The sequence below is a fragment of the Peromyscus leucopus genome, chromosome 1 (genome assembly GCF_004664715.2).
Source record: "Peromyscus leucopus breed LL Stock chromosome 1, UCI_PerLeu_2.1, whole genome shotgun sequence".
NCBI lineage: Eukaryota > Metazoa > Chordata > Mammalia > Rodentia > Cricetidae > Peromyscus > Peromyscus leucopus.
The window spans coordinates 63,045,166-63,071,855 of NC_051063.1; the positions used below are offsets into that span (position 1 = coordinate 63,045,166).

General features: G+C 49.0%; 1 protein-coding gene across 2 annotated transcripts in view; it reads left to right on the forward strand.

The window, feature by feature from the left end:
- The first annotated feature begins 434 nt into the window (after window positions 1–434).
- Chid1 (chitinase domain containing 1) overlaps window positions 435–26,690 on the forward strand; it is a 37,592-nt gene continuing 11,336 nt past the window's right edge. The window contains exons 1-10 of one of the 2 annotated variants that reach the window (XM_028870415.2): window positions 435–530; window positions 7,654–7,807; window positions 9,274–9,423; window positions 9,873–10,005; window positions 11,201–11,245; window positions 12,070–12,176; window positions 13,377–13,438; window positions 17,294–17,386; window positions 23,935–24,036; window positions 25,172–25,327. In XM_028870415.2, the coding sequence (XP_028726248.1) occupies window positions 7,697–7,807; window positions 9,274–9,423; window positions 9,873–10,005; window positions 11,201–11,245; window positions 12,070–12,176; window positions 13,377–13,438; window positions 17,294–17,386; window positions 23,935–24,036; window positions 25,172–25,327 (959 nt within the window). In that variant the 5' untranslated portion in view covers window positions 435–530; window positions 7,654–7,696. Of the gene's footprint in view, window positions 531–560; window positions 694–7,653; window positions 7,808–9,273; window positions 9,424–9,872; window positions 10,006–11,200; window positions 11,246–12,069; window positions 12,177–13,376; window positions 13,439–17,293; window positions 17,387–23,934; window positions 24,037–25,171; window positions 25,328–26,690 lie in introns of those variants that run through there. The other variant, XM_028870423.2, reaches the window with a different exon arrangement.

A 26,690-nucleotide genomic window follows, 5' to 3' on the forward strand; every position in this document is an offset into this window, starting at 1 on the left:
ACCCAGACTTGGCAGGGCTGGGTTCCCAAGACCCTCAGGCTGGACGCCTCGGTGGTCGCATGTGTGGACGTGATGTAGACTTCATCGCGGGCACTAAACTAGTCAGCCAGCAAGCCCGGAGCAGGCGAGGCTCAGCAACACCACCAGGAGCCCTGCGAGGATCCCGGGATCTGACTCCACCATTCTGCTGTAGACCGGGCCCTGAGCAATCAGAAGACAGGCTGCACGAGCGGAAACAGATCCACGGCCACGCAGTACCCGGTCCGCACTCCCGGCACTGTCCCCACCCAACTGCCAAGTGCGGCCTGCTAGCTGCTCTTCTCCGTCTGGCCGGCATCTACGAGGCTCCACCTCTAACCCCGCCCACCAGCCACCTTGGCCCCGCCTCATCCCAGCGTGCCGCGCGCATGGTATATAGGAAGCTGGCGTGGCGCAGCGATAGCGTGCGGCGGTCTGTGGGCGGGACTTCCGGCCCGATGAATCGTCTTCCGGCCGTGCTTGATGGGTCTGGCCGGTCTCCTGACATGAAGGTGAGCCCGGCAGCGGCGGCGACGCCTGCTTCTTCTTGGACTGCTTCTGCTTCCGCGTCATGATGCCGGAGCTCTTGGCGGCGAGGCTCTCCCGGACAGAACGGGCAGAGTGTGAGCGGGAAGGAGAGCGCGTGAATGGGAACGAATATGGGAGATAACGAATGTGAGTGTGAGGGAGTGTGTGAGAATGAGATACGGGTGTGAGGGTGAGGACGGTGTGTCAATTTGAGGATGAACTAGTGTGAGGATAAACAGATGTGAGAGTGCGAGCTAGTGTGACAGTGAGCAGATGTGAGGGTGAATGTGAGCTAGTGTGAGAATAAACACGTGAGGGTGAGTGTGAGCTAGTGTGAGAATAAACACATGTGAGGGTGAGTGTGAGCTAGTGTGAGAATAAACACATGTCAGGGTGAGGGTGAGCTAGTGTGAGAATAAACACATGTGAGGGTGAGTGTGAGCTAGTGTGAGAATAAACACATGTGAGGGTGAGTGTGAGCTAGTGTGAGAATGAGATGTGACGTGAGAAAATAAGTGTGTCATTGTGAGAGTAAACGAGTATGTGAGAAAGTGAGCTGATAGGAGTGTGAGAGGGCTTGTGGGGGGCCAGAATGGGTATGTATGAGAGTATGTGTGAGATGAGAACAAGTGTGAAGATGAATGAGTTTATTGGAGTGAGAAGGAGTGTGAGGGTAGGAGCAACTGTGTTAGTGTGAGCAAGGGTGAAAGAGTGTTAGGATGAGAGCAAGTATGGAAGAGAATGTGACGGTGTTGTGTAGAAGTGTGAGGGCAAACGTGTTAGTGTGAGGCAGCTTCAGAGCAAATAGTAATATGAGACTATGAGAGCGCACAAGTCATTGTGTAGAATCGAGAGAGCTGGAAGTGATGCCACATGACTTTAATCCCAGCACTTGGGAGGCAGAGGCAGGCAGGTGGATCTCTGTGAGTTCTAAGCCAGCCTGGCTTACGTAGTGAGTTTCAGGACAGTAGGCCTACATAGTGAGACCTTGTCTCTAAAAAAGGGGGGTGGGTAGGAGGAGAAGCAGCAGGAAGTGTGTGTGAGCATCGGCAGTAATGAGTGTAAGTGTATGTGCCAGTGTGGTTGGGTATAGAGAAGCATGGGTGAGTGATGTATAAAGGAACGTAAACAAGAGCCAGTAAGTAAGGTAATGAAGTCAGAGGCTTTAAGATGTGTGAGTTAGTGTGCAGAACTTGTGGATCACGAGTGGAAGATGATGTGAGTGTGCAAACAAGTCAGTGGGGCCACAGTGGAGGCATGAGTTCAGTGTGGCAGAATGGTAGCTGGCAGGCCAAGCCTGAGGTAGGAGGGTTCCTTCAGGTTTGCTGGGTGCGTGAGGATAGGCCTTACCCTGAGCTCAGCTTCAAACCTTGAACACTCTGTGCTGGAAAATTTCCAGAGGACTTTCCACTGGCCTCTAGACTGGAGCCCAGGGAGGCCAAGAGACAGTGTGCTGGAACTTGAGCCGTCTTATAGCAGTCATGTTTACATTGCATTGTGCAGTTGGTCCTGGTGTGGTAGCCACATGCCCCAAGGCTTGGTGGGCTGCCCCCTGCATTGGTCTCCTCATCTGTGAATGGGAATAACACTGATGCCTGGCTTCTGAGCTGTGGAGAGAACTTGTGGGTAACTCACCAGGTTTGGCATGCAACATATGGTCAATAAATGTCACCTGGGGTTGTGATCATCCTGCTTCTTACGTCACCTTCATTTCCAACCATACACTCACCTACCTCCTCATATGAATCGTTTGCTCCAAAATTTGTTCTCAAAAGTAAAAATGTAGAATGACCATTATACTTGTTATAAGAGTAGTGAATCTATTAAAAGAACTCAGAAGGATGAAAGTGTGGCCCAGTATTTGCCTAGTATATGTGGAGCCATGAGTTCAATCCCTGGTACTAAAAAGCTAATAATAGGTGGTAGTAGTAACAGATACTCAGGGCACATCAGTCATCATCCCTCAAGTCTTTCAGTACCAAAGCAGATCAGTCTGAGGGCCAAAGGCCATCTTTTGTTGTTTTGAGAAAGGGTCTCATAGCCCAACCTGGCCTCAAACTCAACTACGTAGGTACAACTGACCTTGTATTCTTTTGTTTCTTGAGACTGTATACTCTTAATCTTTCTGCATTCATCTTCCTAATGCAGGCATCACAGATGTGAACTACCATGCCCAGTCTAAAGCTAGTTCTTTTTTTTATTTTAAAAAATGGTTTATTTTTATTTTATGTGTATTAGTGTTTTGCTAGTATGTATGTCTATATGAGGATGTCAGATCCCTTGGAATTGAAGTTCCAAACAGTTGTGAGCTGCCATGTGGGTGCTGGGAATTGAACCCAGATCCTCTGGAAGAGTAACAAATGTTCCTAACCGCTAAACCATCTCTCCAGCCCTCCCCACTTTATTTTTATATGTGTGTGGGTTTTGCCTGCATATATGTCTATGTGCATGTGTATGCAGTGCCTGAAGAGGCCAGAAGAGGGCATTGGATCCCCTGCTACTGGAGCTGTAAGCAGCCATGTAGGTTCTGGGAATCAAACCCAGGTCCTCTGGAAAAACAGCCAGTGCTCTTTCTTTTTTTTCTTTTAAGATTTATTTATTATGTATAACAGTGTTCTGTTTGCATGTATCCCTGCAGGCCAGAAGAGGGAGCCAGATTCCATTAGAGATGGTTGTGAGCCACCATATGGGTGCTGGGAATTGAACTCAGGACCCCTGGAAGAACAGCCAGTGTTCTTAACCTCTGAGCCATCTCTCCAGCCCGCAGCCAGTGCTCTTAACCACCTCTGAGCCATCTCTCCAGCCCCCGAAAGCTAGTTCTTGAAAGAGAACTCAAGTTGACAGTGTATTACAAAGTAGGGTTGACTCTGATTAGCTTCTTGAACTCTGCACACACACAACAGATATATACACATAATTTGCACACATTAATGCATTTCTTTGTAGGAAGCACCTGGCATTTCTTGCTTTGAGTCTGCTTGAGGAAGATTTAAAAGCTTCTGTTGTGACTCTTTGTCAGCCTCACTAAGACAGTCCTTCCAGTGCTATGGGATTTGTTGCCCCAGAGTTTCAGGAACTATAGCATGTTCTCCATTGTTAGCTTGATACAAAGCAGGAGCCAAAACTCAAGTAGGCCAAATTCATAACATTCCATGCTACATGCAGGGTGTTTTGCCCAAAAGATCTCCATTAATGCTTGGGGACAATATACATTTTGATGTGGGAATGTTGTGAGCCCCTAGGAGTCTGCTATATGAAGAACACGATGGAGGGTTTGCCCTAATGGTCATCAGAGTTGTGGGCATTGGGAGCCATGGAAGGTGCAGTAGCTTAGGCGCCCTTCATATCCTAATACATGCCTCACCCGTGCACGTCCTGGTAGTTTAGGAAATTGGAGACCCACATTTATGAGCAGTGAGGTACATGGTAGTAGTATTGTGTTGATTTTGGTTCTGCCTTGCTGCCAGACACAAACTAATGGACCTATTTTCTTCCTCTGTCCAGAAAGGTCCCCACCTGTTTAAAAAGGTTTTTTGTTTTTTAAGTACACATAGATGTTTGTGTCTGTGTGTGACTATGTGAGTACAGATGTTTACAGAAGTCAGAATGGAGGGTCAGCTCCCCTGTAACTGGGGTTATAGGAGGTTGTAAGCACCCGATATGGATGCTGGGACCCTAACTCATGTCTTCTGCAAGCACAGTGCATGCTTTGAATTGCTGAGCCATCTCTTCAGCACATCTCATCTCCCTTATTTGTGGCAAGTGAGTATTTGGGGTTGACTGTAGGGCCTCATGCATCCTAGAAAAATGCCAGGTTACTGAACTGCATTCCCAACCCATTTTTCCTCCTCTTTTTATCTTGAGAAAGGATCTTTATAAGTAATCTAGGCTGGTTTAGAAGTCTGTAGTACAGACAGGCCTTACATTTCAGATTCTTGTACTTCACGTCCCAAGTAGTGGGGCTATTGGCCTGGGCCACCAGGCTAGGCTTCTTTTCATCCTTCCTTCCTGTAGGTATAAAGTCACAGGTCCAGATAAGGAGGTGGTAGGCAGAGGGGCTTTTGACTAGGTGAACAATGGCCCAGTTGCAAGTCTAGACAACAGATATTAGTAGCGACTCAAGATCACAGGGAACCTGGACATATTCTCAGTCCTGGACTACTTACCTCTGGTTTCTTACTTCTTTCCTTCTGTGACCCAGTTCTTCACCCAAGGGAGAGAAGCCTTGCTTATGTAGGTGCAGAGGCTAAAGACATCCCTGGGAACTAGGGTAGTCACAGTCTCAAATTGGCCAAGCAAGCTGTGGGTTTTTCTGGGCCACTGGTCCCAAGCCTATACTGTGATCAGGACTTCCCATTCCCCGGGGCTGTGAGCCACAGAGTGAAGCTGGGTAAAGTGAGATAGAGAAAGTTATTTCCTCTTAATTCTCATTTTGTCACGGAGGGGAAACTGGTGGGGTGGGAGACAGAGTGAGGGAGTCATGGATCTTACCCCTCTAAACAGCCAGATTTTAGAGCAGTTAATACCTTTGCCAGAGGCTTCAACATCCAATATTATTTTATATACTCTACAGTTCTTTCCTAAGTCCTCAGAGCCTCAGGTCTAGGTTTTCTAGTGGTCTGCCAGTCTTTTAGTTATGGAATCTTCCTGGTTTGCCTTACTCAAAGACCACGTGTTAGTCATAGTTCCACACAGGTGTGTTGGTTGGGGTCCTGGGAGTGCCAAAGCTTGGAGGCTTACTGCCACAATCCTGGCTTTCCTCAGATCACAACAGGAGCAGTCTCCGGAAAGTGAAAGCAAAGGGAAGCAGAAGGGAAATAAGCAGCCAGCCTAGGAGGTCCTGGGGATGGGCAGGCAGGTGCTGGGGTGGGCCTACCTAAGGTACTGTTAATGGCTCATACCCTGCCTGGCTGCCTTTTCTGGAGCCTTTCAGCTTAGGTTCTGGCATCCTTAGGTGCTCTTGACCACACAGCAAAGCTGTATGCTCACCTATTGGGCAGTGGGCTGGGTCAGTCTCCACAGACCCCTCCCTTTACTTGGTCTAGTAAGTTGTGTGTTGCCAGAGACATGTAACTGGATGGATATACTTCTGCACACTTTATCTTGAAGTCCCATGAAGGATTGATAGCCCAGATGGGCCATGTTTATACAGAATTTTCTAGGACCTAAAACTAATGAAAATTCAGTGACAGGAAATGACCAGTAGTTCTCTATCAGCTTCTAGTTTTACTCCTTACATACCTTCTTATGTGAGCATATGCACATGAAAACAAGACTTGTACTAGGATGATGGTATATGCCTGTAGTCCTGCCACTTCGGAGGCTGAAGCGGTGTGAACTTGAGTTGGAGACTAGCTGGAATGTTCCTAGGAAGATCCTGTCTCAAGCAAATGACAACAGACTGTGTTGCAGAAATGCAGTTTCTTGGTGTTTTTGCATTGATCACTGTCATAGGCACCTCCATGCTTGTTTGTATTCCAATATCAGAAGTGCTGGGTCCCTAAGCTTTGTTCCTGTGTTGGGGACATCCTTGAAGTGGAACTTGTAAAAGGAAGGAAGTGTATGGTGGACAGTGTAGTATTTATGGCCACATTGTCCTTCAAAGGCCTTTCCCAGCTGAAATTCCCACTTAGCCCAAGGGTTAGTTGTTTTCCCAGGAAGCACTCCTGGGAATCCTTCACATACTGAGTGGAGATCCATCTTCTGTTTCATCTGTGTCTGTTTCTTTCATTTCTGGGGTTCTAAGTAATTCTGTATTTGAAATTTGTTCTTGGATTTTTAGTGGGGCATTGTTTACTGGGATGTCTTTGGTTTATTTGTTTGCTTGTTTATTTTTGAGACAGAGTTTCAGGTAGCAGGCTGGCTTCCACATCCATACCTGGCCTGATCCTCCTGCCTCTACCTCTTCAAGTTCTGGGTTACAGACATGTGTCACCACACCTGGCTTTTTTATTTGTAATATTTATTTGGCTTGTGGTGGTGCATGCCTTTAATTGCAGCACTCAGAAGGCAGAGGCAGGCAGATCTCTAGTTCAAAGCCTGCCTGGTCTACAGAGTGAGTCCCAGGCCAGCCAGGGCTACACAGAGAAATCCTGTCTATGCTGAAAATAAATAAATAAATAAATAAATAAATAAATAAATAAATAAATAAATAAATAAAAAAAAAAATAGAAAAAAGAGAAACCCTGTCTGGAAAAAAAATATTTTTTTCTTTGAATATTATGGATAGTTACGGGTAGAAATTTGTCACATGTGTCCCAAATAAGTTTTTCTGACTAACCTGTCTTTAAATTTGCTTTTTGTTTTCTAAATGAAAGTTTTACTTTTTTAAAACTTTGAGACAGGTTGCTATGTTGCTCAAGCTAACCATGAACTCCTTGGGCTCAAGCAAGCTTTTTGTGTCAGCCTCCCCAGTAGCTAAAACTATAGACACTTAACACAGTGCCCAGCTTTGAAAGTTACACATTTTTAAAACTTTACTTTTATTTCATGTGCATTGGTGTTTTGCCTGCATGTATGTCTGTGTAAAGGTGTTGGATCCCCTGGAACTAGAGTTACAGACAATTGTGAGCTGCCATGTGGGTGCTTGGAATTGAACCTGGGTCCTCTGGAAGATAAGAAGTCGGTGCTCTTAACTGCTGAACCATTTGTCCAGCCCTGAAAGTTACACTTTTTAAAATATTAAACTCTGATGATACTTTCTTTTGTATTGTTTCTCATTATTGATATCCTTGGAAAAGGCTTCTCTACCCTGGGATTACATAAGTAGTTGTCCATAGTTTGTTCTAGTACCTTCTATGGCTTCATTATTTCACACTTTAGCCCCATTGCTGCTGAGATTTCTTTAGATTTGAGGGGAATGTGGGAGTCAGTTTTCCTAGTTGGGTGGCTGTTTGTGGTTGGGAAGACAGCTTTGGACAGCTGTTGTCTGAAGGGGCCTGGTGATCTGTCAGGGAAATCTAGACGTTCTAGTGACTTAACTTCAGTAACCAGGACTGGCCTAAGGGCCCTGAGGACTTAAGCCCTATTAAAATAAGTATACTTGTCTGGTTCATGCCATATCCCTGTGCTAGTCATCTGCCTTCATGTACTCCTTTCTTTTTGCAGCCCCCTGGACCTAGAGATTGGTTCCTGCTGTGACACACCCACCATGTGGCCACTTCTTCATGTTCTCTGGCTTGCTCTAGCCTGTGGTTCCGTTCACACCACCCTGTCAAAGTCAGATGCTAAAAAAGCTGCCTCAAAGACACTGCTGGAAAAGGTAGGGAACTTGAGGTGCCCACAGTGGCTAAGAGATAACCTGTCCTACCTGGCTGGGACCTTTGTGAATCGGGACATAGGAGAGTCTTAGCTCCTGGCTACATAAACAGCTTTCTGACAAGCTGGTAGTGTGCCAATAGGTGGCCTGTGTGACTTTGGGGATGAATCTTGCTGAGACTGAGTTTACAGCCTCTGGAACTTTGGTATCATTATCTTCTCCACTCAGATTCTGTATCCTGTGATAATTCCATCTTCTGTCTGCTTTCACTATCCCATGGTTGTTGAATTCTCTCATCTTTACAGCCCCAAACTGTGTTTCCATCATGGTCCTTGTGCTGTTCTTTTGGAACATTCCTAGGGATTGCAAACCCAACTGTGGTCCCCCATCCAGCTCACTCCTTAGCCTGATAGTCCCTGTGCTACTGGCCAGGCTGCTGACACAGGACCATAACTATGACCCAGGCCTAGACTGATAGATGTTCTGCGCCTTGGGGCAGAGAACCACTGGGCTTCTCTATGTGTGCTAGATGGTTTTATGTCAGCTTGACATATGCTAAAGTCATCTGAGAGGAGGGAACCTCAATTAAGAGAATGCCTCCCAAAAATCAGGTTGTAAGTAAGCCTGTAAGGCATTTTCTTAATTAGTGATTGATGGGGGAGGGTCCAGCCCATTATGGGTAGTCCCATCCCTGGGCTGGTGGTCCTGGGTTCTATAATAAAGCTGGCTGAGCCGTGACAAGCAAGCTAGTAAGCAGCACCCTTCCATGGCCTCTGCATCAGCTCCTGCCTCCAGGTTCCTGCCGTGTTTGAGTTCCTGTTCAGACTTCCTTCAATGATGAACAGTGATAAGGAAGTGTAAGCCAAATAAACCCTTTCCTCCCCAAGTTTCTTGGTTCATGGTGTTTCATCACAGCAATAGAAACCCTAAGACACTGTCTCTCACAGGAAGACTATCAGGGAAGGCTTCGATGAGCCCCCAAAGTGTGGACAGAACTAGCAAGTTGAGAACATGATGGAAGACTTCTAGGAGCAGAGGTGGCATAGAGGCAGGCATCCAGGTTGGGAGACTCAGATAGGGCTTGGCCAGTGGGATAGCATATGCTTGACATGTCCTCAGTGTATAGACCTAGGGTGCCTAGATGCCCAGTGGTCTGAGTGCTAAATGTCAATCTTCATTGTAGAAGGAGCCACTATAGCCTCCTGCCAGATCTGCAGCTCCAATTAAGGGTTGAATAGCCCTTGGCAAATGCTACTGTGCTCACTGAGTGCTAGAGCCCTTCTGAAATAAGTCGTCTACTGTAACCTTATTCCTCTACCTACAAGGTCTTCAGATGAGCAATGCCATGTTAATCCAAAGACATGGTCTGTGGCAGAACAGAACAGACTTGCTGCTGCCACTGCTGCTTCTAATGCCACATTCCATGCAGAGAACAGTCAGACAGCTTTCTCCTCTCCCTTTTGTTTCAGACTCAGTTTTCAGATAAACCTGTCCAAGATCGGGGTCTGGTGGTGACGGACATCAAAGCTGAGGATGTGGTCCTTGAACATCGTAGCTACTGCTCAGCAAGGGCTCGGGAGAGAAACTTTGCTGGAGAGGTCCTGGGCTATGTCACTCCAGTAAGTCGGGGTTCTGTGGTGCAGAACAGGGCCGTGCTCCTGGCTCTTGTTTTCTCCTGCTGTGTGAGACTGTAGGAGAGGTGCTAGCATGAAGATGTCAGAGGGAAGGGCACCAGGGTTTTCTTGGGGCTTGCTCCTGGTGGCTTCAGGTGACCCCCATCAATTCTTCCTGAGTGTAGAGGGGTACTCTAGGGCTGTGTAGCTCAGGGTGGGGCTTGTAGAGCCCTGGTGAAGGGACATCGGCCCAGATCCCAAGCAGGGGGTTACAGTCTCAGTAGTTTTGCAGCGTGGGAGAGGGCAGCCCAGGCAAGGGACTGATGGCAGCTTGAGTCCAGCACTGCAGATACTGACGCCTGTCCTGGGCATGTCCAAAGCATCAAGTGGCAGCAGCGTGGCAATGCAGGTATGTGTTCACCTGTTCTCAGTCTCCCCTCTCCTTCCTCTGCCAGTGGAACAGCCATGGCTATGATGTTGCCAAGGTCTTTGGGAGCAAGTTCACACAGATCTCACCAGTCTGGCTGCAGCTGAAGAGACGTGGCCGTGAGATGTTTGAAATCACCGGCCTCCATGATGTGGACCAAGGTTTTTCCACTTCCTTTTTATCTGTGCTTGCTCTGAGGGCTAAGAAGAGTATGATAGTGTACACATGTGTCTGTGTGAGTATAAAAGTGTAGTGTGTGTAGGTGTATGTATCTGAGAGTATGTGACTCTGGCTATGTACTTTTTTGTTTTGTTTTTGAGACAGGGTCTCACTCTGTATCTCTGGCTGCCCTGGAACTCCAGGCTGGCCTTAAAATCACAGAAATCCACCTGCCTCTGCCTCCAAAGTACTCAGATTAAAGGCCACCAACCTAGCTAGGTTATGCATTATGACTAGTGAGTATTAGTGTAAATGTGTGTGAATATATTGGTTGTGACTATTATTATAGGCCTGTAATCCCTGCTACTCAGGAGAATTAGAAGTTCAAGGCCTATCTGTGTATGACTCTGGATGTGATTATAGGAGTGTGATCGTGAGAGATGCTAAGTGTGACTAGGTATATAACTGGGTGTGAGAGTGATAGACTCGTGGTTTGCTGTCTCACACCACATGTCTGGGCCCAGAGTGAAGCCTGGTATGCGGAATGTGAGGCATGGTCTGCCAAGTTAAGATAGTTCCTAAGGTGGTCACCACTGTGAGGTTCTCTGTGTGGTCAGCTATGGGAGGTGAGAGATTGTCCAGGAGATGACAGATTGAGGAGCACTGGGAATTTGTGTCCTCTCCTTTTCTTCCTCACTCTAGTCCTGGGAGCTGTTCGTTGTTCCTTCTCTTGAAAGTCAGGGCTGCATGTGAGCATAAGGAAAGCAGACCCTGAGGTGACTTGTGCAGCTGGATGGTGAAGTGTTGGCTCCCCCTTTTCTGTGTCTTCCTTAGTGCTCTGCATTTGGTGTCCAAAGAGGAAGATAGGCTAGAGAAGGACAGTTCACTGCTGACACATGCTGTTGGAAGGGGCCTGATCTACACAGCTGAACCACGTTTGCCCATGACAGAACTGACAGGAGAGAGTTAGCTGGTTTTGGAGTTCTGAGACCAGGGATGGTTTTCCCCGATGCTATGAAGACCTGGGAAAGATGATGGGAAGAAGGGACTCAGGTCAGGAAGAGGCAGTGGAATAGAGGAGATAGAGGGTAGGAGTGACTGTAAGGTTGCCCCTGGGCTAGGAGAGGAGTGAGTAATGGCCTGGATCTTTGCACTAGACGTGTGCCATATACTGACTGTCCCTTTTATCTCTAACAGGGTGGATGCGAGCTGTCAAGAAGCATGCCAAAGGCCTTCGAGTAGGTGAGTGCAGTAGGCCTGGGCATGGTCAGGAGCGCAGCCTCAGCCATACCATGTAGATGGCACAATCTCCCCAAGGATAGACCTAGGTCCTTTCATGTTCCTTCCAATCTAGGCTGTGCTACATGAGGGTAAATCTCTCCGCTAAATGCTCTGAGTAGTCAGCTGAGCTTGGCTACCGACACAAGCACCTCCCTCCTTGGCTGGTAACTTTCCTGCATAGTGCCCTCTCTTCCTTCTTTTTTTCCTGTCTAGTAAGTGTTACTGAGTTTCCTGGAGCCAGACCATAGGCTGGGCCTGCCTGAGGGTGACATTGTCCCTACCTTTCCTAGTTCTCTGAAGCTGGTATGGGAAGGAAAATTTTCTCAGAGAACAGCACAAACCTGAGCAGCAGAGGAAGCCTATGGGGCTCAGGCTTAGGGGAAACTACTGGAGGCTCAGAAGCAATGACAGGAGGGAGGGGACCTGTCATTCCACTCCTGTGGTGCAGCAGTGGAAGTCAGCAGGTCAGATGGAGGAAGACAGGGTAGCAGCAGCAAGGACCCAGATGAACTGGGATCTGGCCCAGCCGGTCTCCTGAAAGGTGGAGCCCTCGGTGTGTTTGATATGTTAGCATCTCCTTGTCCCCTCCTTCCTTCAGCCAGGCTGTGTGGGTATAGGGTATCTGCACTGCATAGATCCGTGATTGCCTTGGATGGCCTCCCTGCTTGTCACTGGTCTGACTGGTCTGGGAGCCAAGGGGACACTTCTTTGCAGACAGCAAGCAGCAGAGGGTAGTTCAGTGTCTCCTGGCCACAGTCTTTCGGTGTGTTCTCTCCTGCTACCAGTGCCTCGGCTTCTCTTTGAAGACTGGACTTACGATGATTTCCGGAATGTCTTAGACAGTGAGGATGAAATAGAAGAACTCAGCAAGACTATGGTACAGGTGGCCAAGGTGAGACCTGTGCGCACCTCGGGACCTTCCAGCTCACATAAGGCTTGGAGCATGGGCCACCAGGCCCCACTTCTCCAGACAGCCTGTACCTCCGACTCTCGACTCTCCACTTGTCTTGCTTCCCTCTCTGGCTGAGGCTCCCAAAGGATACACCCCCCTAACCCCCCTCACCCCACTCCACCCCCCACCAACTCCTCTTTCTTTTCTCATTCTTTATTTGTTTGGCTTTTATTTTTGTTTTTTTTTTTCAACAGAGATTCTCTGTATAACAGCCCTAGCTATCCTGGAACTCACTCTGTAGACCAGGCTGGCCTCGAACTCACAGAGATCTGCCAGTCTCTGCTTCCGAGTACGGGATTAAAGGCCTAAAGGCCTGTGCCACCACCGCCCGGCTCCTCTTTTTTTTTTTTTTTAACATAATTATTTATTTTTGTGTGCACATGTGTAGAGGGTAAATGGCACAACACATTTGTAGAGGGCAGAGGACAACTTGCTGGAGTTATTCTTTCCTAACGTGAATTCCAGGGATCAAACTCAAGTTTTCAGTCCTGGCAGAAAGCACCCTTACCTGCTAAACTATTTTGTGGCCTTTTTTTTATTTAAATTTTTTGGCATAGTATCTCACATAGCCCAGACTGACCTTTGAATTCACTATGTAGCTGAGGCTGGCCTTGAACCTCTGATCCACCAGCCTTTACCTCTAGGGCTGAGATTGTAGGTAGTGTGACTTGACTCCTCTTGCCTGACTTTTTTCATGGATATCTTCTTGTGCAACCTGTGTCTTCCAGGGTGGATAGCATAAGCCCCACTCAGGCTGTACCACCTCTTGCTCATAGCTTTGGGAGTCCCAAAGGTAGGCTAGTTTTTGTCTCTAGGGCCGGAAAGCTTCCTTTGGCTGAAACCCCATAACTCTCCCTGGGGAGGGCCCATCCCTGCTGGCCATCAGTATGCCTGGGCTACTGCAGGGGTGGAGAAGTGTGGTCAATTGAGCACCTCTGCCCTTCTGACTGCTATGGGGTACCTCCTCCCCATGCTGCCTGCTTCAGAGGAACTAATGAGTGCGTAGTGCAGACTTAGGTCTTGGCTTATGAGTAAGTGATTGGGCTACTTTTGCCAGGTGGGCAGAGCCAGTGGCATCTTTTCTGTCTTCCCTTAATCCTCCTAGATTCCCATTTCTCCTCACCTGCCCATTTCTTTCAGAACCAGCATTTTGACGGTTTTGTGGTGGAAGTCTGGAGCCAGTTGCTGAGCCAGAAACATGTGTGAGTGGGAATGTGGGCAGCTGCTTACTTCTCTTTCTGTCCCCTGTGTTTGGAGGAGCCAGAGGAAGGACTAAGGGAGAGGGAATCTGCCTGGGAGGGCCTTCCTTCCTTAGCCTCTGGGCTCTGGGTTGGGGATGGGACCCTGCGAAAGGTGGAGGCCTACTCAGAGAAGCCAGGAATAGCCATGGGGCAGGCAGCTTGTCCTGACCACGTTACTGTGCTAGTTTGGAGGGTGGCCAGGTCTATGCTAGAGATGTTCAGCTTGGACCCAAGTAGAGATTTCCTCACTGAGCACAAAGGAGACTCCCAGGGACATTGATTGATCAAGAAGCTGATTGAGTGTGGCCAAGACCTGGGGTGTGATGGTCAGTGTCTACTGGGGATAGAATGTCCAAGAGCATGGGAGTAGTCTACTGGGAAGAGGCTGCAGAAGGCCCTCATGTCTCCTTGCTACCATAGTACCAGTCAGTAGACAACACATCTTAAACTCACAGGGTCCTACTACACTTTGCCAGTGAGACCAGGAAAGGAGGGAATTGTGGAAAGTGCCAGCAGCTTCAACTTAGCTTGAGGCTGACCACAACACTAAGGAATGACCCCTCCTTGATCCTTAGCTCAGGCTCTTTGGCTGGCCTGAAACAGCTACCTTTTCTAGCTCTGCCAGATTGGGAGTTCTGCCCTATAGAAGATAGCACAAGAATGTTTTGCCCTGCAAAGGGCTGGTGCTGTCCAGGTATACACTCTCAGTGGAGGTTTGTGCAGCCCATACCAGGTGTTTGGGCAGTAGAGGAGTCAGCTCCACCTCCTCTTCCTGCATAAGGGAGTTCCACTTATGCTTTCTAAGCAACAGCTCTGAAGTGGCCAAGCCATTCTCTTGTCCTTAACTGTCTCACAAGGTTCTGGGCTCCTCCCTTAGAGGCTTTGCTATATACAGAAGACTGTAGGTCTCAACTCTGCCCACTTGGAGGCAGCATCACCACACAACTCTCCTGTGGTCTCAAGAGAGGTCCTGGTTGAGATGAAGCACTGTAGGTGTGGGAATGAAGAGGTCGTTTGATGAAGGGATGTCCAGACCCTCCATTCTGAGAGCCCAGGGGAAGGTATGCCTAGAGCTAGATGTGCCTGGGCCTTGCCCTTGATGAAAGACCCCAGGGGACAACACAGTAGAAGTGTGATCCTGAGTTAATGGGAAACCTTCTGCCTGCAGTGTCCCTGAAGGACCCCAGTTCTGACATGAGGGTTAGGTGCCCCAAACTCTCAGCCATGTGACATCTCCAGGCCCAGCTTTGTGTCCTTGCTGGGCAGAGGGTCCCACCAAAGCTGACGCTGCTGGTAGCCATCCCTTCTTTTAATTCTGGAGACTGCAGATCTATTAATCAGAGATTTGCTGTAATTCATTTGTGTTTTAGCACATTAAGTAGGCAGCGAGACACAGCTGCATCGTGTCTGGGCTCCCAATGGGTCATTAATAGTAGATAGGGAGGTCTAGGAGAGGGAGTCTCAGTGTCTGCAGCAGGAGAGGTAGAAGTAGGAGCAGCAGACTTTGGTGTTCAGGGAACAGTGGAGAGCTGTTTGCAGAGCAGAAATGGGGCTGAGGCAGAGGTAGTGGCCAGGCTCCCGAGTAACAGAAGCCATCTGGTTTGTGATTCCTTTGGACACTGCCCCAGGATGAACCAGGCTGTGGTAAGACACAATGGGAATGTTTTAAGGAGACGACTGCTCCAGTTGTCATTTCCTACTTCTCACTATTATAGTTGTCTGTCTCGAATTTGAAGAGCTAAGTCAGCATGTTTGGTACATATGTGCTTGCCCTTCATCCAAGGTTGATGGTAGGGCCTGCGACTCTGTCTCAGGAGACAGCCTGTTGCTCAGCTTTCCCAGAGCATGGTGGATGTGTCAAGGGACTATGTGACTCATCTCTGGGAACTTTTCTTCAGATTGCCATCTGTCACAGTCATTTGCTCATAGGCAGAAGCTGCTAATCATGGCAAGAGAGGCTATGTAGGCAGCCTTCAGGGCCACCTAATTTCACCTAATGAGGGCAGGCCCTGCCTAGCTTCCTGCTCTTCTTAGGTTCCCCACCAAAGGTTCTTCTTCAGGGAAGGAGCCAAACCCGTAATCTCCATGAAGTACCAGTTTGAGCCCCTAAAGTAGGCAGTGCTATGGACAGCAGTCTGGCTTTAATCAGGAGTTAATTCCATTTTCAGGGCTCATCTCAGTAAACACCACGGGTCTTCTAGTAGTAATCTCCCCCAAAATGTGGATGGCAACAGTGGCAGGGGAATTGATGGCCATTGGAGGCAGCAGTAGATTTTTGGGTATGTCAGCTCTGTGGTAACCTTGTCTCTGGAAGATGCTAGTCCCTCAGTAAGATGGAAGAGAGACTGCTAACCAAGTGCTTATTTTCTGTGCTTCCCCTCACTGGTCTCATTCCACTGTACCAGCCCTAAAGCTGGGCTCAGTGCCTTCTGATCACACGCATTGGCCATTACTAGGCACAGGCTCAGAGACAGGCTGCCTGCAGGATCTGTTGACTAAGTCCTTTATGGGGACACTACTACTGCCAGTCTCACTAGAACTCTGTGGGGTACTCTTATAGGGTCCCTACGTTCAGAGTGGCTGTAGTGTGGGCCTTTGAGAGGGATGAGGTAGGCTCATATTTGCCTTCTGAAAGCCCCTGGAGCAGTCATAGGCACTTCTTAGTTCTTAGATCTTGTATGTCTTTGAAAAAGACCATTCTGCCGTCTGTCCTACAGTCAGGCAGAAGGGTCCTCTTTGGTGGGGTTTCTGGTACTTCCATGGATAGCATTCTCCTGGTCTATCTGCATAGGTGGTGCACAGGTAGGTGACAAGTCACACAAGTGTGAGAATGGGCTGCCCCAAAACTCTGTAGCATACGTGTATTGCCACCTGCAACCTGCAAAGTGTATACCAGTCCAAAGAAGGACAGACAACTGGGATTTAAGTGCCCTCAGCCCCTCCTAGCTAGAGTTGTCACACTAGAACCCCTGATACTCAGGTTGAAAAGTTATAGATCAATTTGGGCCACATCAGAGAGACAGAAGCCATTGCTGTCCAGTAGCTGGCCACTGAGAGGACTCTAGACCATTTGCAGAGATGTGCTAGGGGCAGATCTCATGGCCAGTAGGGCACTCAGCTTTGGCCCTGCAAGTGTGGAACTTGTCAACCTGTCTGCCAGTGGAGCTGTTCCTGAGGGTCCAGCTGTACAAGAGGAAGGGAGGACCTCCTACACAGCAACAGTAGAATCCCCCTGAGTTGCATCCTTTAAGATGGCTACCTTCGGGGAAACAGCTGGTGTTGAACATGTCACAGGCAGTCCATTAGAGGGGTAAGGACTGGGCTCCCAGGCCATGTGTGGAGAGAAGCTGACATTTGTCCTTAGGGTACACCACCAGCTGCCTCCTCCACCTTCTTGTCTGGTTCCCCCATCTCTTGCCTCCTGTTCTTCTGGTATTTACTCCAGGTGTCCTACCCTGTCTTCCTTCCTAAGGGCACCTACCTGGTATGTTGCTCAAAGTATTTTGTGGTGTTCCTTAGTCTGAAAGTGACCGGGATTCTTCTGGGTCAGTGTTTTAGGCCCTTAAGTGACCCCAAAACACCCCTTCTCTGGGGATACCCAAATCTGAGGAAAGGCAGACTCAACTGGGATATAGTCTCCTTTTCCTCAGCCCCCTTCATGGGTTCTCACTGAAGGGTGGTATGGGAAGCCCTGTGAAGGGACTTGTAGTTCTGCAACAGTCCTAAGTCTGGATTCTATCTGCTGTGTTCCTGGAGCACTGGGTGCCAGGGAGCCCCAAAGTACTCTGCGCTAACCTTGATTTTTGGTTCTTGCAGAGGCCTCATCCACATGCTTACTCACTTGGCTGAGGCGCTGCACCAGGCCAGGCTGCTGGCCATTCTGGTCATCCCACCTGCAGTCACCCCTGGGTAAGTGCACTCTAGGGATGGAAAACAGTTAGTCAAGGGCCCACCTCTTTCATCGGCATGAGCTCCCCTCTCAAAAAAAAAAACAAAAAACTTTGAATGCTATTTACCTTCTGCTTGGGTTGTGAAGTGGGAGAAGCTGACCTGCAGCTCTAACCTGCTTTGTCCCTCAATATAGGCAAACTTTTGAGGAATTCATCAACACAAGAATCCACGTGTTTAGACATGGATTCTCATTATCTGTCCCTGGGGCTCCGAGGCACCTAGTTCAGTGCTTAGGCTGTCGATACTTGCTATGACTAGTTGTTGGAGACCTACCCTGTGTCACCTAGTGCCACCTGTCACTACAGATGATACTACTCACGCAGTTCAACGCTTAAGACCCACCAGCTCAAGGTGGTTTCCCCATCCCAACCTTGAGGGTGCCAAGGCCTTTGTGTGGCCTGAATATCTGCCTGCTGCCTTGACTTTTCTCCCTAAACTTCGTCAGCTCTCAGCTGAGCACTGTTGAGAACAGCGGCAGGCTCTCCACGTTGATTCAGGCCCATCCCAGGAGTCCTGATCCAGAGTGCAGTGCGCTCTGGTACTCTAGGTAGGAACCTGGAAAGTAGAAAGCATGAGGGCTCTCTGCCACTTTGCCCACGAGTGACCCCTAGTAGCACTAGGTGACATGGGGTAGGTCTCCAGAAACTAGTGTCCATGTCATCTGCCCAAGCATGTGACAGGTACTGCATTAACTCACCACTTTTTTAAACTTTGAGACAACATCTCACTGTGTAGCCCTGGCTGGCCCGGAACTCACCATGTAGATGAGGCCATGTTTTAATGTGTAGAACATATGTGTGTGGTGGGGCTTTGTTTTGCTTATCCTAAGTCTTTTGCTTGGTGCTGTGCAGGGATGCTCCTCATTCCTGCCTGGAACTCAACTCTGAGGACCACCCCCTACTAGTACCTCCCTTTACTGTGTCTGCTGAGCTGACCACGAGATGCTAAGTGAGGAGATGTCCATCTCTGGCTTGGTGGATCCCAGGCCAGGTCTCCACCCTTGCCAGTGAGAGGAACTCAAGTCAGGGTTTTGTCCAGGGGTTGGGGCCTGTGTTACTCTCCAAGCTGCATCTTCTTCGTGTGAAGCACTTAGACTGTCTGACCCCCTGATTCTTGAGCTTGCCTAGGGCTGGTGAGGGTGTAGCATAGTCCACATTTTCTTCCTCAGCTGAACAAGTAGTCTTGCAGACCTAGGGGAGAAGAGGTAGTCCGGGGCCAAAGCCTCCCAGAAGGGTCTCCAGAGCTGTGTTCTCAGCTGCCTATGCCAGGTTTCTGTTTCTGGATCTCTTGGTGTAATGTTGGCTGGGGTGTTACAGCTGGTTGGAAACTTGGAGTGGATAGTTCAGAAGTCTGGGGCAGTTTATGAGGCTGTGGAAACTGCCCTCAGATTCTGGTCAGGGTTAGAGTACCGGATTTTAAGGAGGACCCCTCTGCCCAAGCATCTTCACCCGAGCTCCCAGTCCTTTGCTGGAAGTGGGTCTTGGAAGCCGAGGCCGACTCCACCACTTGCTTTGCAGTGACTGAGGCATACGGTTCACCTTATGTGGCCATGGGGAGAGGGATTCTGGAGGGCACCCAGAGGGAGGGAAACCTGCAGTGGCTGGAAGAAGGACCAAGCATCAGCAGCATCTGAGGGGAAGCAGGGCCCTGAGCTAGTTGAGGCTCTGTGGGTTTGGGGATAAACTCTTCTGCCTTAAGTGTAGTGGGATACTAGATCCTCGGTTTCTGGGGAGGCTGTGCTGGTACTACTCCAGGGCATGGGGGGGTTTTTTTTTTTTTTTTTTTTTTTTTTTTGTGTGTGTGTGTGTGTGTGTGTGTGTGTGTCCTTTTGTTTGTCCTTCCCCACCCCTTGCTAGAAAGCCACTTCTGCAAGGGAGTCCAGTCAGCACCTGTGCCCTGCATCTTCAACAGGACACAGTCATGTTGTAATTCACCTCAACAAAGGCTGCTGTGGGAAGGAAGACACAGTTCTGGTGTGTGTGTGTGTAGTGGGTGGGGGATGGCTTCTAGTCATCAGATGGAAATTCGCTTATATCCTTTGTCACCAAAGGTAGGTTAGGTCAGAGCTTCTAGGGCTGGCCTCCCCCCTACCACAGCATTGAAGACTCTTGGGGTCTTGCCCTAGAATTGGACAGCTCCTCGACCATGCAGACCTTGAATACTTACTTCTTCCAAGGTCACCTGGGTACACTCAACAATATAGAAACCAGGGCAGAGTGGCAGCCTTGAAGACTTAGTCTAATTAGATCCCCAGACCTGCAGGGGCCAGCAACACACCATCCTTGGGACAGAGGACACATCAGGTCTGCTTCTAGCCAGCTTCTTGGGTTTCTCAGGGGCTAGTAACATACTGTCCAGAGTGGTGGTGAGGAGTGTGGCAAGGTAAAGGTCAGGTCAGTCCCCAACCCTCCCTTCACCTTTCTTTACCTCCTGGGACCTCTTAGGTTGATTACAGAGACCATAGGAACAACAAGGCCAGAAAGGTGGGCGACAGGGACTACTGACTGTAGAGTGAACCTGCAAAAATACCCCCCTGGTTGTCCTGGAAGATCACCAAGGGGTATGGAGAGGCTGGAGTCAGAGGAGGCTAAGGTCCTGTGGGATAGCTCCAGGAGGGGTTGTCCTTAAGTCTGTGCAGCTTCTGTCTGGCTGTAACTCCAGTGTGGAGCTGGCAACTATAGATGGTATTAAAGGGGCACTGAAGGAGGAAGGCACACACCCTGGGGGCTGAGGGACAGGGAACAAAGGTTTGTGTATTGGGCTCTCCAGAGTAGGAAAGGGTGCTGCATTGCTGAGATAAGGTGACCCTGGGGCATGATTAAGAGTTGACAGCCCCTCTGTCTCCCCTGAGGTGGCAGGTGGTAATGGAGTGAGGCTGCATGCCTGGCTCTCACAATGTTCATGGGTAACTGCTTTTTTTCCTTTTTTGGTTTTTCGAGACAGTGTTTCTTTGTGTAGCTTTGTCCTAGAACTAGCCCTGTAGACCTGTAGACCAGGCTGGCCTCGAACTCATAGAGATCCACCTGCCTCTGGCTCCCAAGCACTGGGATTAAAGGCGTGCATTGCCACCCAACTTGTCATGAGTAACTTTTGCAGGCTGCAGCTGCACTGTGTGCCCCAGCACCATTTGGGCATTTCCCCTAGCTGCAGAGTGTCTGGATAAAGGGCCACATGGCTGGAGGGGCCTAGCTCAGTGTCACTACAATCCTACTCTCTGGGGAAGAGAGGCACTCATCACTGGAAAGAAGGGTAGCCTGGGGATCACGCCATCTTGAGCTCTTAGTGGGCACTTAAAAGTATCTCACTGTTGGAGCTGGGTTCCTTCCTTCTTAGCTGTCACCTGCATAGAGGGCCTGTCCACGACCCGGGCACTGCCAGTGATGTGTTTTGTTATATTGTTTTCCTCCCTTAGAAATTAATTCAGAACATGAGGTTTTCAGCATGAATAGTAAGTTCTGTGTATTGGAAGTCATGCCGTGTGTGGCTTGTTGACAAGCTGTTCTTATGTGTCTCAAGCATGTATGTCCCCCTTTTGTCCTGGTGCTATGGTTCAAAGAGAAACAGCTTAGTGGCCAGGCTTCCCAGGGTTCTGAGGCAGGAGCAGGACAGGTTGGGAGGGATGGCTCTAGCAACAGCTTCTGCATAGCCTTTCTTCCTCAGAGGCAGAGCGGGGAATGGTCCGTTCCTAGAGAGCACCCAAGGGCAGAGCCAGAAGAGTGGGGGCGGGGAGGGTGGTAAGAAGAGGCCCAGTGGCATCCCTTCTTTCCTGTTGATGGCTACCATCTTGGGGGCTGCTTCATTTCAGCCAACACAGTGTTGGCTGTGTTCCTGTTAGTCTTTGTCTTGTCATGACCACTTAAGAACATGGCCATTCTGTCATGTGGGTGGTTCTTGGTACCCCAGCCTATGGAGTAGGGTTGTATCAGTGAGAGGTTGCATGAGGGACCCTCTGGGAATAATGTGTGTTCCAGGAAAGTAGTCCTCACAGGGTCCCATGATCTTTCCAACATTCCCACCCACTCCTGTCCCCTGTATTCTGACTGTCTGTCTGTCGGAACCCCTGACCCATCCCTGTTCTTCAGGTGCTCGTGCTCTCAACTCTCGTTGCCCCCAACCATTCCTGCCCTGCTCTGAGTGTCCCAGTGACACAGTGAGGACAAGTGCGGGGGTCTGTGCCTAGAGACTGTGAACCCAAAGGTCGGCTGACAGCAAACAACGCTGTGCGCTGGAGCCAGCTGTGCCTGGCCAGAAGCAAGTGGTGGTCAGACCTTTGTAAGCTGCCTTGAGCTAGCAGGGTGCCCTCTGGCCTGCCCTGCACCTCTGGGTGAGATCTGACTAGCAGGTCAGCTGGTCCAAGAAGCACAACTAGTAGGGAGTGCCATTCTAGGTCTCAGGAGTCCAGACAGTGGGCAGGGCTGTTATCTAGCAGATAGCAGATACTGTCTACTCTGACTAGTCCTTGTCTACAGTTCCCTCTGAGCTTCTGGCCTGGGGTCAGTGTCCTTGCAGCCTGAACAGTGTGATTTAGCAGAAGAGGTTCTTCTGAAGAGGAAACCTTCAGACAGGATCCATGCCCCCTCCCTGTGCAAGGTATAAATTCCATGCAGATTTAGCCTCCCATTGGTAGAGACCTGCTTTTCTTCATGGTGAGTGTCTAGGGGTTAGTTGATACTGCTATAAGACTTAAGGGATAAGTCTTCTTTCCCAGCATTCAGTGAGACTACAGATCCTTTTATGGGACTTTGCCACATCTAGCTACCCTGCTTGGAGCTTTCTAGGCCCTGACAGCCTCTTCTTGCCTAAAGGCTTCGGCCACACCTTTCTGAGCCTTCCTCTGGCCATACTGCTGAATCCTTGACACAGGATAGAACTAGGAAAGGCTGCTCCTTTGCCAGCCTCTAGCTACAGCCCCTGCCTTTCTTAATGAGCCATCAGATCTAGAAACAGCAGGGCCTGACATATTAGGAGCCTGTAAACATTGGTGGCTTCTTAGATGAGGGTCCCATGTAGGAGTAGGCAAGCCTTTTCCATGTTGAAGCCTGTCTTAGTGCCCCGCCTGCAGGGCTTCAACGGGTTCTCAACCACCCTAAGGAGGGAATGTAGGGACAGGAGATACAAAGGAAAAGACACCAAGTCTGGATTCTGATCAAGGTGCCACTTTATTTCCTTTCACAAAGGTTTATATAGTTCCGCAGGGTGGGGGGAGCAAGAAGCTGTCATCTGCATAAGGCGGGGCAAGCTAACAGGATGTTTGTATAGGATGTTTACAGGGTGAGAAGGTCAAGGGCTCTGACTCAATGTCCTGTTGCTAGGCAACCTGACTGTAAGATGATCTAGTTCCCCATCTTATTGGGGGTCTGTATTTTTCCACTAACTAGAGATTCTGTCCTTGTCTCTGACATCTTAGTTACTATTCTATTGCTTTGAAGAGATAGCATGACCAAGGCAACTCTTTTTCCCCCCTTTGGTTTTTTGAGACAGGGTTTCTTTGTGTAGCTTTGGAGCCTGTCCTGGAACTTGCTCTATAGACCAGGCTGGCCTCGAACTCACAGAGATCCTCCTGCCTCTGCCTCCCAAGTACTGGGATTAAAGGCGTGCACCACCACTGCCCGGCTAAGGCAACTCTTATGAAAGAGAACATTTAATTGGGGGACTTGCTTACAGTTTTAGATTAGTCTATAATCATCATGACAGATAGGAAGCAGATAGGCATGGTACTGGAACAGTAGCTAAGATCTTTACATCCTGAACTGCAGGGAGAGAGAGAAAAACAGAGACAGATAGAGAAACAGAGAGAGAGAGACAGACAGACAGACAGACAGACAGACAGACAGACTGGTATTTTTGGGCTTTTGAAACCTCAAAGCCTACTCTCATTGACACACCTCCTCCAACAAGACCATATCTCCTAATCCTTCCTAAAAAGTTCCACTAACTGGTGACTATATTCAAGCATATGAGCCTGTATATGAAGGGGTCCTTCTCATTCTAACCACTACAGAGTCCTTATCATGTTTCTAGATTGAATGTTTGGGCCCCATTTGACTGGGAGCAGGAGTAAGCAACTGTTAATACTACAAGGCTAAGATAATGTGTTTGCAGAGGCCCAGGCCTGGCGGCATGGGGAAATTGCTTATCCATGTCTGGGCAACAGGGACTTTCATGAATCTGTCCTGTCCCATATGTTCCCACTGTGGAAAGGTTCTGGCACAGGACTGAGTCCCAGGTACATTGTGCAGCTTTGCCCATCTTTCCCTAGAGCCTTCTAGGGGCAAGGAAATAGGGACATCTCTGTTTGACTTCAGCCTTCATCCTAGCACGTGGAGTATGATGTATGACCCCAGCCAAATAGCACATGCCCCCATTCCTGAGGGAAAGTAGCTCAGGGTCCTCCTAGAGGGAAGAGAACGGGTATAGGCTGGAATCCCAGACAGCGTGCTTGATCTGCTCTGCTTGGGGAAGGCCATACATAGTAACCCAATGTAGGTATGCTTGTCTTGTTACAGGACTGACCAGCTGGGCATGTTTACACACAAGGAGTTCGAGCAGCTGGCCCCTGTCCTAGATGGCTTCAGCCTCATGACATATGACTACTCCACATCACAGCAGTGAGTATGGGCTAGTAGGGTGCTGTAGGTACAGTGAGTCTTCAGGAAGATACAGACCTGCACCTTGGTCTCTCAAGCAGACATCTGCCTATGGGCTCTGTGGCTCAGCATAGATGGACAGTCACTTTCTCTGCACCTGAATACTGCCAGATGGAAGCTGATGGTGTTGTACCTGCCCCATTGTCAGGAGAGGTGTTTCTTTGGGAAGTCTCTCCCTGGGTGGAGCTTTGTTACCAGTGACTTCGGCAGAGTATGTCTGCTACCTCTGTTTTCTTGGGCCTTGGCCCGAGCTGCTTGTCAACTGACCCTTCCACCTTCCTTGCCCAGTATTTCATACCTGTTCCTACTGCTCTAAGAATGGGGAGGTTATACATTAGTACACTGTCACATTCAGAGCTATGGGATTTTGGTCCCATCAAAAAGTGCTAGGGCCGCTTTGCCTATGGTACTCGATAAGTTTATGGTTCTGCCCCTTTAAAAAAAAAAATGTAATGTGTTCAGTGTCTCATTTTTCTAAGATTTATTTTATTATTTTTAATTATACATATGCATGTTTCTGTTTGGGGGTATAAGCATGTATGAGGGTTCTCAAGGAGTTAGATTCCCCTGGAACTGGAGTTACAGGCATTTGTGAGCCTCTGGATGAGGTGCTGGAACTGAACTCAGGTCCTCTGGAAGAGCAATGTAAGCTCTTAACTGCTGAGCTCTCTCTCCAGCCCTGATTTTTTTTTTTCTCTGTAGGGTCTCACTTTATATTCCAGGCTGGTCTTGAACTCACTTTATATCAAGGCTGGCCTTATACTTTTAACAGATGTGTGCCACCATGTCCAACTTCTTCCCAACTCTTTTTTTTTTTTTTTTTCCCCAAAGACAGGATTTCTCTGTGTAGCTCTGACTGTCCTGGAGCTCACCATGTAGACCAGGCTGCCTTGAACTCACAGAGATCGCCTGCTTCTGCCTCCTGAGTGCTGGGGTTATAGGTGTGTGCCACTACACCTGGCTTCCCAGTTCTTGAGAGGCATTTGCCATGACACAGAAGGAAATGGGCCCACGTGGATAACCTAGAGGACTGGAGTCAGACACAGAGCTTCCTGCCGACTGCTAAGAGTGTCCCCATTCTCCACTGAACTTGCAGGCCTGGCCCTAATGCTCCATTGTCATGGATTCGAGCCTGTGTCCAAGTCCTAGACCCCAAGTCACAGTGGCGAAGCAAGATCCTGCTGGGGCTGAACTTCTACGGCATGGATTACGCCACCTCCAAGGATGCCCGTGAGCCTGTCATTGGGGCCAGGTGAGCCCAGGACCCTCTGGGTCACATTCCAGGTGTGGCCAGTCAGAGGTATGGGTTTCAGTCCCTGGAAAAGGAGAAAAGTTGGGACTGAGAAGGTTAGGGGTAGGTCCTTTTGGGCTTGGCAGACTGTGGGGTCTGAGATATGGATGGAATAGAAAGTCCCAGTTCTCTGTTGGACACAACCCAGACCCATGAGAGCTAGCACCTCCCCCACAGTGTTGGTGCCATAGCCAAGGTCTGCTTCCATGGTACAGTTGTCCAGCCACTGGGGAGAGGGTTGGAGGTGGCTGGCTGGGTTTGACGTGACTTAGCACATGGCTCCTCTGGGCAGTGTCTGTCATGTGGGCCTGGCCAGGACTGCCTCTTCCTTTTCTGGGTTCATCATTTCCTGCACTTAGTGTCTCCTCCAACATCTTGGCTCTGTGGTTTTAATAGTGTGAGCCCAAGCATCTCTCTGTTTTACAGTATTGCTTCCACTTTCTCCTGTGCTTTTCCTGTGTACTCATCTCCTCACTGCACCAAGCTGCAGAACTAGCTGCCGGGTCTCAGCACTTTGATCACCTCAGTCTGCCCGCCTGTGCTCAGTGTCCATCAAGCTCTCCATGGACTCTGCACTCACACTTGTTTTTCCTTTTTTGAGACAGGGTTTCTCCATGTAGCCCTGGCTGCCCTGGAACTTGATCTGTAGACCAGGCTGACCTTGAACTCAGAGATCCACCTGCCTCTGCCTTCCGAGTGCTGGGATTAAAGGCCTGTGCCACCACCGCCTAGCCACACTCACACTTTTTACCAGGTTTGGAAAGCATTTGGTAGTTTCCTCTACTCTCTTCCTCCCTCTCTGCTCCCTCAGACAAGAATGTGTGTGGTGTGTGCTGGCCAGGTTAGATTGCCCCTTGGCTCCTGAGATGTGTTAGACTTCAGATGTTTCTCTTTTGATTTTGGTTGCTTTCTGTTGCTGTCTCCCAGGCTCGTTTCTTTTGCCATTCCCTCTCTGCTATTAACTCCATCCTGGTTCTTTTTGTCTCATATCTATGAGTTTTCTAGTTCTTATTTTACACCTTTGTGGATTCATTGTGGTCTCCCTCTGTGAATTTTGACTTCTGGGTCAGTACTAGTTGGCATCCACTGGTGACTTCTCTCTCAGTGAGGGGGTGGAGACTGTTGTGTAGCCCCCTCTGAGCGTTTTAGATGTACTGAATTTCACTATTAGCATTCTTTTTTTTTTTTTTTAAAGATTTATTTATTTATTATGTATACAGCATGTATGACTGCAGGCCAGAAGAGGGCACCAGATCTCGTTACAGATGGTTGTGAGCCACCATGTGGTTGCTGGGAATTGAACTCAGGACCTCTGGAGGAGCAA